Raw genomic sequence first — 14,412 nt, 5'->3', positions numbered from 1 at the left:
AATTGGCTTACTTTGTTGTTTACAAATTTCGAACGATTTTACAACATATTTACTCAACTTTATTTAAGTTAATTGTCATATAAATACTATTAACTAATCACTTACCACAAGAGTAACATTTAAAATGGTTAAGTACACATAAAATGTTTATCAAGATATTTCCAATTTTAAACTAAAACCCGTTACAGCCGGCAGCTAACAACTCTGGCGCAAACATATCGATAAGAACTGGTCCCACACTATCGATGCTTGAATAACATCGCCGATGTACCGCAATTCTTGAACATTGATTTGGTATTTATTTTATATCGACTTTTTTTATAATGTTTAATCAGAAAACAGTATATAATATCAAACCAATAAAATTATGATTTTGTCTGAAGCGTAAGGCTAATTTGCCAAGTAGCCATATTGCTTATAGTCATATAATGGTATAAAAAGTATTTATTTTAAATCTGACAGGTATTTTCTATCGGCATCGGTGCGGTCACGCTGTGTTAAACTATTTTTGGCAGGCACGGAATTTTTTCTCGCATTTATTGTTGAAATAAAATGACTCAAAAGTGCGAGACCACCAACTGCGGCAAGGATGCGACCCTGCAGTGTCCCACCTGCCTGAAGTTGGGCATCAAGGGCTCCTTTTTCTGCTCGCAGCCGTGCTTCAAAGGATTCTGGAAGGAGCACAAGGCGATTCATGCTCTTGCAGGTCAGTTTGAGAAATTCTTTTTCCTAATAAGTAGGATTGCAATGAAACCATGTTATGTTCTTCACACAGCCGGTGCCTCGAACTCTGCCGAGCAGGATGGAGCCTACAATCCATGGCCACAGTTCCGCTTCACCGGCAAGCTGCGCCCGTTCCCACAGACTCCCAAGCGAACAGTTCCGAACGCCATACAACGTCCGGATTACGCCGATCATCCAGCTGGACGTTCACTCTCGGAGGAAGCCCTCCGGGGCACCAAGATTAAGGTGCTGGACGACGAGGAGATCGAGGGCATGCGAGTGGCCGGCAGATTGGGTCGAGAATGCTTGGATGAGGGCGCCAAAGCCGTGGAAGTGGGCATCACCACCGACGAACTGGATCGTTTGGTCCACGAGGCCGCCATCGAGCGGGAGTGCTATCCGTCGCCCCTGAACTACTACAACTTCCCCAAGTCCTGTTGCACATCGGTCAACGAGGTGATTTGCCACGGCATCCCTGATCAGCGTCCTCTACAGGATGGAGATCTCTGTAACATCGATGTGACCGTCTATCATCGCGGCTTCCATGGCGATCTCAACGAAACGTTCTTCGTGGGCAATGTCTCGGAGAAGCACAAGAAGCTGGTGCAGGTCACCCACGAGGCGCTCAGCAAGGCCATTGAGTTCGTGCGTCCTGGGGAGAAGTATCGCGATATTGGCAACGTAATTCAAAAGTATGTGGCACCACATGGATTCAGCGTGGTGCGCAGCTATTGCGGTCACGGCATTCACCGTGTTTTCCACACAGCTCCCAATGTGCCTCACTATGCCAGTAAGTTTTCAAGCTGACTTAAAGTACTTTGAATATTATTAATGTTCTTACTTTGCAGAAAACTCTGCCGTAGGAGTAATGGCCCCTGGCCACTGCTTCACCATCGAGCCCATGATCTCCGTTGGCGTCCAGAAGGCAGAAACCTGGCCAGATGACTGGACTGCTGTTACCGCCGATGGCCTGTACTCCGCCCAGTTTGAGCAGACACTGCTGGTCAACGAAACCGGATGCGAGATTCTCACCAAGCGTCGCGAGAACAACGGACAGCCGTGGTTCATGGACAAGATGTGAGGGGCGACCAACTTGGGCTAATACATAACTTCTAGGGCTATCGATCAAGCTTTAATTTGTAATTTTACAATAAAATCTAGAGTTTCTATTCCCAAGTCCAGTCTGGATGGTTTCCATTGCGCCGTTCACTTCTCCAGAGGAGCATAGTTGAGCAGTTTCTCGATGAGATCCACGTGGCCCAGGAGCATGCGACGGCAGCAGTACCTTTTTAGACCCAAAGCATCTAGGGCATCTCTGGGATTGGATTGTAACATATAATATATATTTTATATGATGAAATGCGGCGTGGAAAGACTTTCCCGCGTGACTTACCCTTCGGTGTATTCCGCTTGCAGGAGACCCAAATACGACTCCCACTTGTTGCCAATGACCTTGCCGCAGGTGAAACAACGGATTGGAATAATCATGTTGTATATCAGGCTATAATTCTTAGGCAAATCACGAAAAATGTGCAATCACAACAATGTTTTTGGTAAAATGTGTTTTCACTTGGCCTGAGTGTGACCAGAGTGCAGTAGTATTTTTACATCGCCAGCATTACAATGTATCGATAACATAAAAACTTATCGCCATTCAAAAGGAACGCCAACGGATATTTGAATAAATTAATGGTTATTTTTATTAACTACCGACTGCTCGCTACATGAATGCGTTTTTACAAATGAGTGTGTAAATAAATATTTTTGAACAGCGTCGAAGACTAAAAGTGCCTTAACTAATTACTGCTGGCCGTGAGATGCTCGCCGGCCACTTCGACGGAGGTGGATACCTCGAACAAATCTTTGGCTGACTCCTCGCTGTCGCCGTCGTTCTGACCCGCACTGGACACATCTTCCACCGTGCCCTTTTTCACATCATCCGACCTCTTTTGCAGTCGCTATACGAGGAAATTCTCAAATGTTATTTATACGGAAGGATTTCATGTCTAATTTCACGTACCGATTCGGCGGCCTCCTCGTCGGGCACAAAGATGCGAAGTGGCGTGTTGGCGCCAAGTTGCTGCTGCACCAATCGCTGGTGCTCCTCGAATGCACTTGCTGCTGGATCCTGAGCCACCTGCTGCTGCTGCTGCTGTTGCAGCTGCTGCGGCGGATGGTGCTGCACTGGTTGCTGCAACTGCTGTTGCTGCTGCTGCAGTTGCAAGAGCTGCAACTGGTGCTGCTGGTGTTGCTGCTGCAAGTGTTGCTCCTGTGCCTGGGCCTGCAGTTCCTCGAACTGCTGCTGTTGCTGCTGCTGGTACTGAGCCTGTGCCCTCAGCTCCTCCAGATGCAACTGATGTTGCTGCTGCTGCTCCTGGGCCTGTGCCTTAAGCTCCTCCAGATGGAACTGCTGCTGCTTTTGCAGCTCAATGGCGGCTTGCTCTGTTTCCAGTTGCTGGCGACGTGCCTCCTCCTCCGCGTAGGCCTGCAGCAATTGGGACGAGTCGTGGGCATGGCCATAGAAGTTGGACACCACGAAGCCGCCTTCCGGAACGGAGGCAGTGACCGCTGACGCCACATTGGGCAGGTGGAAGGATGCCGTCTCGTAGGCACCCTCATTGGGGTCACCCAGTGCCGGAGCGGCAATTAGAGCAGCGTATTGTGGCGCCGAGTCAAGCACAGGATGGATGTTGTGATGTGGATCCTTGGCTGCCTGCAGTATCTGTCCATTGCTAGCCACCTCCTGGGTAAGATCGGCGTTCACGTAACCCGTTTCCACCACCGGTTCCGAGCTGGGCTTAAAGAGTTGCTGCTTGTGGGCCGAGTACAGTTGGTTGGACTGCGTCACCAGGTAGGTGGGATTGTAGATGGGAATGTGGGCAGCCGGAATGGCGGCGATAAAGGACTGGGACTGAACCGCCGGTTGGGCATACTGAATGGGATAGATCTCTGGCGCCGTTTGGGCTGCCGTCTGGGCTCCCACAATCTGAACCAATGGCTGGGCGGGCAAATGGTTGCTCTGGACGTCGGCGGGCAGCGGTTTGTTGTTGCTGGGCGTATTGAAGGATTCGGTGGCTGGGCGAATCTTGGTGGTGGGCAGCGAGGGATCCGGATCTGGGGCAAAGAGTTTCTGCGAACCCGAAATGGGATCGCGAATGGTTTGGTCATTGGTCTCGTCCTCATGCACACTGTACTTCGGTGGCAAATATGTCTGGGGACGGGCTGAGGAGGATGGTGTTTGGATCTGGGTCTGGGAAGGAGGCTTGTACAGGTAGGAGGTGTCAAGATGACCCTCCTCCACGTCCAGGTGATTGTCGGCCAGGTTCGGTGCGGGTACCGTGTAAATGGGTGCAAAGTGCTCGGTGTTGAAGTTGTTGTGCGTGTCCAACTGTGGGGGATCAGCATGAATGCAGTTATGTTATATGTTCAGAGGAGTTGGGGGCATGTGCAGTAGAAGGATATCTTATGAGCAGGAAATTTTCAATGGACTCAACTTACCGGCAGATTCTGCAGCTCGCTGTAGCTCACAGCAGTGGGCTTCTCGTACTTAAAGGGCTTGTCGTATCCGAATGTGGGTTTCGTCTTGGGCTTCACATTGTTCAGTTTGATCTTCAGTGGTTTCCGTAGAGATCCAGCTGGCTTCAGGTACACGGGCGACGGACCACTCAGCTTCATGGGACGCGGTGGTCCGCGCAGGTGCTGATGCTGGTACTGATGTGGCACATGGATCAGCGGATGCGAGTGAAGATGGGCATGTGAATGGGCGTGCGACAGGACATGGGCAGGATGCACGGAATGCGGATGGGTCAGATGGGCGGCATGGTTGTGCGCTCCATGTCCAGGACGACCCTTCAGTACCAAGGGCACGGGTTGATCGCTGCGTATTTGGACGACCAGCGTGCGCTGCTTCCCAGGCGCTGCAGCGGATCCAGGACCTCCAGCTCCGATGGCGGGACGACTCAGCTGCTTGGAGCTCTTCGGTGGCCAGTTGGTGAAGACCAGCGGACGCTGCTCGCAGTTAGCCAGCGCCAGGAGCAGTGCGAACAGCAGGAATGGCTGGCGAGGATGGGATTGAAAAATGTCAAAAACCATTAAATCAAAAACTTAATTACGCGTACATACAGACATCGAACAAAACGCCGAAAGAAATAAAAACTTTCTAAGCCCGGCAAAGGCGAAGAAAAAAAGGGGCGGTGAGGAAGGAGGAGGGTCTTGTAATCGCTGGACAGCAACAAAACTGTAATGGCCTTAATTTGAACAAATTGGCGGTTTTCTAAAATTTTATCACGTCGCCTGCCATTGGCTACTTAACCAAAGCTGCTTAAGCAAACGAGCCAAACAAAGTAGCTTCGCATTTATAAATATATGTACATACATATATATATTTATACGGGTATGCCATAATACTTTGCCCATTTTCCCCGCTTCGATGGCTGATTAAACTTTCTGTCCACAATGCCGTAGAATGAAAGTGAAAAGTCCGGCATCGAAATGTCTTCGTTCTGTAATTTTTACTGTCGCATTGTTTAAATTTCGGCGGGTATAATGCTTCACTGACTCATTTGGTGACACTTTCATTGATAGGCTTTTGGTGGGCTTTAGAAACTTACAGCCTACCTTATATGTTATATACAAGTAATTTGGATTTTTCATGCATTTTATATAGCTTATAGCTTAATGGCTCTATTATTTTATGTATAACACAGTTACGAAGAAATATCATGTATTTTCTAAGTTCAATAAATTTATAAGGACGTAAAATATCAAGGGAATAATCTGATTTTTATAGAAACATATTGAGGAACCATCAAAATGGAACGCATGGTATTCCTCGAAAAGAATGAGTATGTGCCTCTCCAGCGTGGCTGGTTTGGGTCTCTTTAGTCTGGTCGATGGAAGGGGAAGTGGGTAATTTGAGGCGGCCACTGGACATGGCAATTTCACCTGGGCAGCGCACCAGCAGAGCCACTGGAGCCACTGGAGCCACCGGAGCGGCGGCAATGACAATGGCAATGCGGTGTGCCGTTAGCCAGACGTCAATCAAGAGGTGAAATGCCTAGGCGAGTCCAATACGTATAGTTATTGATTACGTGCTGCGTTTGCTTAAACGGATTGCCGATTGCAGCTGAAACTGACTGCAGCGCCGGGGATCGGGGTAATTGCCACCAAATTGGTGGCTTATTGTTTATAGAGTGGTTAGTTAGTAAGTTAGTTAGTTTGTCGCCATTGCAACATGCATAATCATATGCAAATACCAGGGGCGGCCTGCTGGTGAATGAACTGCTGCCAGGAGACGGATGCCCGATGCCAAACACTGAAAAGTCTGGCAGGGAATGGCCCACGGCGACGACGGCTAACTCGTTCAACGAAAGTCCAAATGGAATTCGCATAATTTCGGGTTTCCTTTTGGGCTTGGCCGGCAGTGCCATTGAACCTGACACAGGATTTTTGCCAACGGCCTAGGCGGAACTATTGATCAGCGGGCTGTCGCCACAGCGACGACCATAAACAACGGTGTGGTTAACCCAAATTGCAACTCGAAATGCAACTTTTATTTTAGCGGCAAGCATTTTATTTTCAAGCCCGCTGCACATTGAGGCAGCCGCCTGTGCCTCACAGTTTGCAGTTTGCAACTCACAGTTTGCGATGCAATTGGTGCACGTAAAGCCATCCATTGTCTGGATCTTGGCGAAACTTGGCGCATCAAGTGCTCCCATTGCAAATGAAAGTGCTCGCTTTGCCGGCCACCTTGCAATTTGACAAATATTCCGACGACTTCAATTCAACTGAAGAAGCTACAGCTTCATTGTGCAGCGATTGTAATTGGCTTTGCTGGCGAAGGTGAAGGTGATACCAAATTTGAATGCCAATCTCAGTCTGAAGTCGTTGATCGCCGATGAGAAGAAGCAATGCCATTGCATTTGCAATGGAAATTAAAGCCAATCCATTATTGTCTTATGCTGTGCGCAGTGAGAGACTTTTTAATAACCGCTAATTGTGGCCAACAAACTCATAATCCCCGCGTGAAACACTTACCCTCATCTTCTTTTGGATTTGCTAGAGATATTCGTTGTTTTATTGTCGGGTAGCTGGCTGGCTGGCTGGCTGATGGATCTGGTAGAGTGTAGAAAGCTCTGGGGCAAATGTCGAGCGACTTTTGGCTTCTTCTGCTACTCCAGCAGCAAATAGATGAAGATCAAAATGGCAATTAGGTATATAATCACGTCAATTAACTTCATGTCAGCGAGCGCCGCGGCGCTTTCTTCGATCTTAAATTGCACGCACAAAAGATTTGAAAAGAGTTTCGAATATGAATTCGAGGAGCAGCGACGTCCGCACCTGTTCAAGTCGCGAAGACAACTGAGTGTTAGTTGGTCGCTGGTGGCGGACAAAAACCATGTGCCCATCCGCTGGAGTTCCACTGGAATGGAGTGACGACTCGCATTGGAAGTGCGCACTGAAGAAAGTGGTCGGATTTTCTTGACTCTGGCGCCGAATGAAATTAAAGAAAAAAAAATAATAAAAAGCCAACAAATAAAACTAGTTTGCAGTGGATAAAGCGCAGCACGCGACCAGCAGCTACATGAATTGCCAGCAAGTGGCCGATTAATCGCAACGAAAGTGTTTTCCCATTGACTGTTCTTGGCCGGCGAAAGAAAGGAGTGAAAGAGACGGCGCCAAACAAAAGACTTAGGCAGCGAACTTGTTGTCGTCTCAAGTCAGCACTCGCTCTTTACCTTAAAAAGCAATGCGGACCAGGCGCTCATGATCAAGAGATGGCCTCTCAATGCCGCCTGTCACCTGTTGGCCCCACTTTTTAACTCTTTTTTAGCTGAGGCAGCAAACAGGAGCAGAGCCATCGATTGACATTACGAAATGCGGCAGGCACAGTGGGGAAAATAGCCGTCATTTTAAAGCGGAACCAAACAATATTTTGGGAAGAAAAAGTTATTATTTTTAAAATGCATACTTTTGAAGATGATAGGGAGCTTTGTTGCCAATATTTCTCTGATATTTTTAAACTCATATTTAGCTGCAAAGTAACAAGCATGGAAGGCTAAGCTCGTTAAAGACTCAAAGGAATGCGTGAAAGCTTTTTCGAATTAGTTTTTGTACAGAAGTCAGCTCAATTGGAGGCTAAGGGTTTCGTAGAAAAGCTTGAGCTGTATTTTAAGCGATATTTAATGGTAATGTGACTTAATTCAGATGTGTCCCAAAAACGAATGGATGCATTTTCCATAACCAATGGATTCCGTAGGGTGGGCTTCACATTTCGGATGTACACCAATCGTTTTCAGACACCAAAGGCCCTTCGATGATAATGAGACATGCTTATGAAACGCACCCCAATAATTGGTCGCATTTTATGCAAGGCGCGACATCCAATTTCTAAACACAATTGGTCATTGGAATTTTATAACGCCCGGCCAGCCTATTTTTGGGTCAGTATTTGGCGGCCCAAAGTTTTGGGCCATAAATCAAAATTTCACTTTCATAAAGCTCTCAGTTTGGTGGTAATTTCTTTGCTATTTTTTTCTGTATTTATATTTTATTTTGAAATATTATTTTTAACAAGGTTTTTTAAACATTAACAACATAATATTATTATTATACCTTTTATTTCATACATTTATCATTTGTTTTGCTTTTTTCTTTCGGTTGCGTTTTAGACAAATGTTTAAAATATGCATTTTTAGCTCTTTAATTTGTTATTTAAAATTTTGTTTATTTTTTGTTGTTTTTGCCTTTGCGGGACCGTTTTAAACTAAACTAATTTGTCATTTTATGCTTTCTGCTCTGATTTCGGTTTAGTTTACTTTAATTTCAATGTAAATTAATGATTTTTTTAATCGCTTTTTACGTTTTAGTTATGTCTACGTTTACGTTTTCCGTTGTGTAAATATACCTCATATAAATAGCGAGTAAAAACTAAAAAAATGTAACTACATTAATATGATTTGCATTGTTTTTTTTTTTTGGGTTTGCATTATTTATACAATTTATTTAGCACACTTTGCCGGATGTGTATGTGTGCGTGTGCGGGTATCATGTGAAAGTGCTGCGAAATTATAAAAAATATTTTTTCGTTTTTCTTTTTTTGCTTGGTTTTTAGTTGCTATTTGTTATGTTAATTATGATATCTTAATATCGTTATTCCTTAAAAAATGAACATTGCCGCCTTAAACCTGTAAAATTATCATATTAGTTTCGGTTTTCGTTTTGGTTTTTAGCTGCAAACGTTGATTCTATACAAAAAATCTAACTACAGTAAAATGCTGCATAGCTTCACATTTACGAGTATGATAATATATTTTATACGTTTTTTTTTTTGTTTTCATTTTTATTGACGAGTTTTCTACAAAAACCTTTGCACTTACGCTAGTTTATACGGCATTGAGTAGTTGTATGCGACATTATTAATATATATGCATGTAAATATATATTATTTGTTGAAAACAAAGCTGCTCGGAAGTGTTGAATTGAGCGAAGTGGAAAAATACACGAAGTTATTATCAATCATTAATAATCAATTAAGAATTGGGAAATGCGATTGGGAAAGGCAGCTTTGTCAGCGTGTTTTTCATTTCTATATTTTTCGATTAATTTCCTTTGATTCAGAGAAGCTTTCTTTCGGATAGTTTCTGGTTTGCCTTGGTTGAGTATGTACTATATCTGCATTCGTTTTTATTTTTATTTCATTTATGTAGATCTGCTATAGCGTAAACATGATTTTATCAAGTTTCACAACATCGAGAGTTCATTTTTGTTCTTGTTGTTGGGTTCATCGCTGTTGAGTGTGTGTGTGTGTGTGTGTGAGTATCGGTGTGGTGTTGGTGTATAGGTGAGGTTTCTATAAATTTAATAACTAGTTTATTCATTTAAAAATTATGTTTAACTTTTGGGTTTTCGCTACGCCATCGCCTATTCATCGATTTTTGTTATTTCCTTTTATTATTAATTTTATTTTAGGATTGCAAATGCGTTTTGTTGTCGATTTAATAATAAGTTTATCATTAACAATATATGAACTGCTTGTCGCGATAACTAGTCGTCATAGTTTATGCTAAGCTATGCTATGCTCTCGATTCGTTAACATTTACACTTGACTATTACGTTAATCATTACCTTTACCGTTACCATTATCGTTACCTTTACCATTACCATTAAATTAAATGTACTTTAATGGAGTTTAAATGTTTCTCACATCGCACCGCTACATACACGTTTACATCAATTTCGAAGGCGCATAATATTCACATATTTTGTTTTTAATTTACGTTCTGGGTAAGTCTAGGCTGCACAAAATTCCACTACAAATCAATCATGAAACGAATTGGTAATTGGCTCTTTATTTTCGCTTATAAACGGTTATGTTTTACTCTTCGTATTAAATTTAAAAGCTCGAATTCGTTTTACTTAAATTTGTTATTCGCTAATCGTGTGTGAAAACAATCAAACAAAACAAATCCAGTGGTTGTTGCTATTCTGTGCCATTTTCTTGTTACGCTTCTTTGGTTTTCCCACTATTGATGAAATGCTGTTTGCTGATTTTTATTTTTTAGTTTTGGTTGTGATCTCTACATTTAATGTGATTTCTATACGCTTTGGCAGTGTTTATCATTTGAACAAATTACAATTATGATCCGAAAACTCTTGCTTTGTGAACGGCAAAACGAAACAGCACAGGATAAACGGGTTAAACGATATCGTAGTCGAGATACTTTAGTTACTTATCATATTTACAGGCTATGTACAAAAATCAGAGCGTTCCTTTCGAAAGTTTCGAGCGCAAGTGCGTGAATTTGGTAGAGAAGTTAGTACAGATGGTTATAGCCAGAAGTCGGAGTTGGAACTTAACGTTTTCGCCATTTGGTTACCGATTGTATCTATCAAAATTTGTTTAGAACACCACAGTTGCTGCTCGTAAATCGCTGGTAAAAAGCGCACACATTCACATACACTAAAAAATATTACTAACTACGTTTCATCAGCTTTCGTCGCACTCTATATATTCCGGCCTAGGTGTCCTCTATATTAAGTGGTATTCAATAATGATTCGAATGCGCTACTTACAATATTTTCTCAGGGCTTTCTGCCCTGCGAGTTTTTTGTTTTTTTTTTGTGTGTAGAGATGTGAATGTTAGAAGTTGTTCAATTTAGAATTAGCAATTAGCAAATTTGACTTGTGTCGAGTGAAAAAGCTGAGACTCATCTAGTTAAGTGTAGTACTTTGCTTATGGCTTAGTATTTGCCTCCAATCTTGCCTTGATCCGGCGATTCTTCGGTAGAAACAACCATGTTTTCTCTGGCTTTCATAAAAGTTCAGGTCGAGCCATATGGTATGTGTATTTGTTTTAGGCATACGAATTAGCTAGCAGATTGTTGGCTTTAAGGTGTTAGGTGTCATTAATCGATATTTGTGTTTAGGTTTACATTAAAAGTTTAATGATTACAATATGCTTCGCTCTATATAAATCGTTTTGCGCATGCTCAGAAACTTCTAAATGCAGTTTTTGAATTTTAGCCTCATTGCCTTGTATCTGTATCTCGCTATCAGTATCTGTATCTCAGCCAAAAGCAATCCGCAATGCATTGTTTGCAGTGTTTAATTGGTGTGTTCGATATAAATTGTTGCGTTGTGGCCGCATTCAGCGACTTAGAGATAGATTTTGAGACATGAGAGTACACAGATCGAGTAGACTTAGTTTGTAGTTTTTGGTAGTTTCTTGTTTTTCGCTCAGTGTTCCTTGTTTCCTTGTTTAATGTGTAGCTTACCTCACTAATGGTTCCCAATTGCTTACGTCACACCATTGAGATGGATTTTCGTTTAGAATTCAATTTTCAATTGTTTCTTATGCAATGATAGCGCCATGAAGTTAACTCAAAATGTAAACGAAAATTAGTGGTAAATGATTCTTAAATTTAAATGCAAATGTAAATGTTAATGTAAATGATAGTCGACAGCACTCATACGTAAATACATACCCATAAGTATAACTAATGATTGTTGCTTGGAGAACGAAATTGGGGTTGAACCAAGTGACAAAACCAACTTAAAAGTTAAATAATAATAAGAATATTTTATTGGGGCACACAATGTTGATAACAAAATAATAGGGATAAACAAGGATACAAAATCAACCAATGTAGTGGCAAGACTAAAATTATAGATATACAGAATATGATAATTTCAAGGTTCTAAAAAGGCATACGGAATGATGTGGGAAGCAATCAGTTGGCAGTTGAACGATGGATATCAGGGCTAAAGTTCTTGGTCCCCCGATCCGGATTAGCTTTTTATGTGTGCGCAGGCAGGCGGCATTGCCGTCGACGTTGATCTGGTGGCCAGTGGTTCCGGTTTCGGTTGTCTCTTGATTGTTAGTTGGGATGGACGAAATACACCGAGCCGCATGCCCCCACACACATAAAAGAGCAGAGCAGCGCATTTAATGGCACGCAAGTTATGGTCGTAATCTCTAACTTATTAACGCTTTTGATTCCATTTTTGTACACGGTACAATCGATTTACATACAAATATGTCTTTTTTTCGCTGCCGATTTGTTGTCGCCTTGTCGCGAGTATCAAATATCTTATGCCAATAGGTAGTTGTGGATGCGTTGCCACAAATGCGCTGCTCTGCCTTCGATTAGCTTCTCCATCGTTCAAATGTACGAATAAGGACCATCAGTTAAGGCGCTACACAGTAACAATCAAGAGTTATCATCCTTGTTCGAGCCGCCCCCACCGACCCCGGAACCCTGTGTGTTGGTGCCACGTCCGCCTGCAGGTGCTCGTACCGCTGGCGGCTTGTACTCCAGGCCCGGATCGAATTGCATTAAAACGAATACCTATGCAATGCACATTTTATATTGGAATGATAATATATACTTGTAAAGAAACTCACCTGATCTGTTGGCAGTAGTGAAAAGTCATCGGGTGGGTTGGTTATTACATAACGTTTGCTGCTCGCATCACAACTGGAGCTGGTGTCCCTGAATCGGTATAGTCCGATGCATAGCATTCCATACGACTTGAGGGCTGCCACAAACAGGTCCCCATACTTGCCGCACTCCCCAAATTGAGCCAACGGACCGTCGTACAGTGAGATTTGACCCACTCGACATCTATGGTGGAATAAACATTAGTCACAGATGATATTTAGGCAATTGCATCCCAGAAAGCTCGTTAAAGGTGTTCAAACTAACTGATTCCGCCACCTACCTGTCTCGATTGCTCAGACTCTCCACCGTGCTGTAGCCTCCCCGGAGGCCAGCTCCCTCGGCCAGGATCAGTTCCAGCTCGGGCGTGGCGCCGCCCGTTATCAGTGAGCGGATCAGCGTTAAGGCGTTTTGATTGAAGTAAGTCTATACAGTTGGGGATCAATCGAAAGTATATACATATAACCAAACAAAAAAGGTGCCAAAAGGGGCTTGACCCTTTCAATGACTAAAACAAGGACATTACCGTGGACATCAGCGAGTCTAACACACTCACAGCGAAGGCTGTGCCGCAGGCGAAAGGCTGCGTCAGATATAGTTCTGTATCTGGATCATCGTCGTCGTCTTGATCGAGAAACTGCACGTTACTATCATTGACCAGTTCTTTAAACGACAACCAACATGTGAAGCATTAGTAGAGCACACACTTAAACCGCATTCGGAGCAGAAAGCGGGTGAGCCTGGCCAGGACATAGGATGTACCCTCCAACCCAACAGACCCCTTAAAGTTCCCCCCATGCCACCTCCCACGTCCAAATCCTGGCCAGCCTCACAATCGTTCGGTCGTTCGCAAACTCGGCCAACTTAGTGCGATGCAGTTTACCTGTTATCATGGGCACATTGGCGCCATAGACCGAGCCCCTCCGCTGCAGCACAATGGGACTGCCGGCGGTGGCGCTCAGGTTGTCGAACTCCGGGCCGCGCTGGCTGAGCACACCGATCGTGTCGTCGAAGGTCATGGCCTTGATGTTCAGCGAGGCGAGGATCGCCTCCTTGTCGGCCAGCGTGGGATCGTCGTTGCTAGGAACTTTCGCCGACAGGATGCAGCACATATCACACAGATTGACGTTCACGGCCCGCAGGTCGGCACGGCTCAGCGGCGATCCGTTGAGCACCGAGATCTTGGGCAGGTTCTGCAGCATCTTCCACTCGCGCCGTATGTAGTCCACCGAGCCCACAATGACCACGTGCTTCAGCTCGTGGTAGTGGAAGTTGGACGCCCGCAGCGGCATCACCAGATTCCGCAGCCCGATCAGCGGCGAATCGGGATCGGCAAACAGGCACACGACCACGTGACCGTTCAGCACGGTCATGGCCGCCTGGTTGCGATCCTATAGAGAAGTTAAGTTGTGCAAGTTAACTTTCAACCATCATTCAATGTGCACTGATTGCACTAGACTTACCAGTATGCAGTCTTCTAAGCTCTTTGCCGGACTCCAGTGGAACATGCCCGTCGAATCGTACTTCATTTCGGTCTTCTCGAAATCAAAGTCCTTCGACTGGTCGTCCGCAATGCCGGCGGGCAAGGATACGCCGCCATTTTGATTCTGTGTGCCCGTGCCGGAACTGCGACTCGTCGGCCTAGACACAAGTAGATCGATAGGACAGAGATAGGAGTTAGCCATCGGGCGGTCTGTGCTGTAGCTGGATTCGATTCGATTCGATTCGATCATAATGGGTTTTACTTCG

The 14,412-nt window shown here is 44.3% G+C and overlaps 4 protein-coding genes across 40 annotated transcripts in view; 1 reads left to right on the top strand and 3 right to left on the bottom strand.

The window, feature by feature from the left end:
- The first annotated feature begins 454 nt into the window (after positions 1-454).
- LOC6729452 (methionine aminopeptidase 1) lies at positions 455-1,904 on the top strand. Its single transcript, XM_016174772.2, has 3 exons — positions 455-706; positions 776-1,513; positions 1,572-1,904. The coding sequence occupies exons 1-3, from the start codon at positions 553-555 to the stop codon at positions 1,802-1,804; spliced, it is 1,125 nt and encodes a 374-aa protein (XP_016036127.1). The 5' UTR covers positions 455-552; the 3' UTR covers positions 1,805-1,904.
- Positions 1,837-2,325, bottom strand: LOC6729451 (DNA-directed RNA polymerases I, II, and III subunit RPABC5). Its single transcript, XM_002104726.4, has 2 exons — positions 2,117-2,325; positions 1,837-2,038 (listed from the first exon to the last, which is right to left on the bottom strand). The coding sequence occupies exons 1-2, from the start codon at positions 2,209-2,211 to the stop codon at positions 1,930-1,932; spliced, it is 204 nt and encodes a 67-aa protein (XP_002104762.1). The 5' UTR covers positions 2,212-2,325; the 3' UTR covers positions 1,837-1,929.
- Positions 2,326-2,397: 72 nt separating this feature from the next.
- On the bottom strand, positions 2,398-7,719 carry LOC6729450 (RNA polymerase II degradation factor 1). Of its 2 annotated transcripts, none has more exons than XM_016177459.3 (4): positions 6,760-7,719; positions 4,222-4,779; positions 2,744-3,853; positions 2,398-2,681 (listed from the first exon to the last, which is right to left on the bottom strand). In XM_016177459.3, the coding sequence occupies exons 1-4, from the start codon at positions 6,763-6,765 to the stop codon at positions 2,520-2,522; spliced, it is 1,836 nt and encodes a 611-aa protein (XP_016036125.1). In that variant the 5' UTR covers positions 6,766-7,719; the 3' UTR covers positions 2,398-2,519. The 2 variants fall into 2 exon arrangements, with proteins under 2 accessions (XP_016036125.1, XP_016036126.1); XM_016177460.3 differs by having other exon boundaries at positions 2,744-4,111; positions 6,760-7,717.
- A 983-nt stretch (positions 7,720-8,702) lies between these two features.
- The window catches only part of LOC6729447 (calcium-activated potassium channel slowpoke), a 53,406-nt gene continuing 47,696 nt past the window's right edge, over positions 8,703-14,412 (bottom strand). For all 36 annotated transcript variants that reach the window (XM_039295229.2, XM_016177426.3, XM_016177438.3 and 33 more), the window contains 6 exons: positions 14,127-14,304; positions 13,547-14,054; positions 13,190-13,326; positions 12,947-13,089; positions 12,630-12,849; positions 8,703-12,573 (listed from right to left, as the gene is read on the bottom strand). In XM_039295229.2, the coding sequence (XP_039151163.1) occupies positions 12,436-12,573; positions 12,630-12,849; positions 12,947-13,089; positions 13,190-13,326; positions 13,547-14,054; positions 14,127-14,304 (1,324 nt within the window). In that variant the 3' untranslated portion in view covers positions 8,703-12,435. The remainder of the gene's footprint in view (positions 12,574-12,629; positions 12,850-12,946; positions 13,090-13,189; positions 13,327-13,546; positions 14,055-14,126; positions 14,305-14,412) is intronic.

This window comes from Drosophila simulans, chromosome 3R, assembly GCF_016746395.2.
Source record: "Drosophila simulans strain w501 chromosome 3R, Prin_Dsim_3.1, whole genome shotgun sequence".
NCBI classification, from domain to species: Eukaryota; Metazoa; Arthropoda; class Insecta; order Diptera; family Drosophilidae; genus Drosophila; species Drosophila simulans.
Note: the sequence above shows the minus strand (reverse complement) of the source record. Positions and strands in the feature narration are given on the sequence as shown.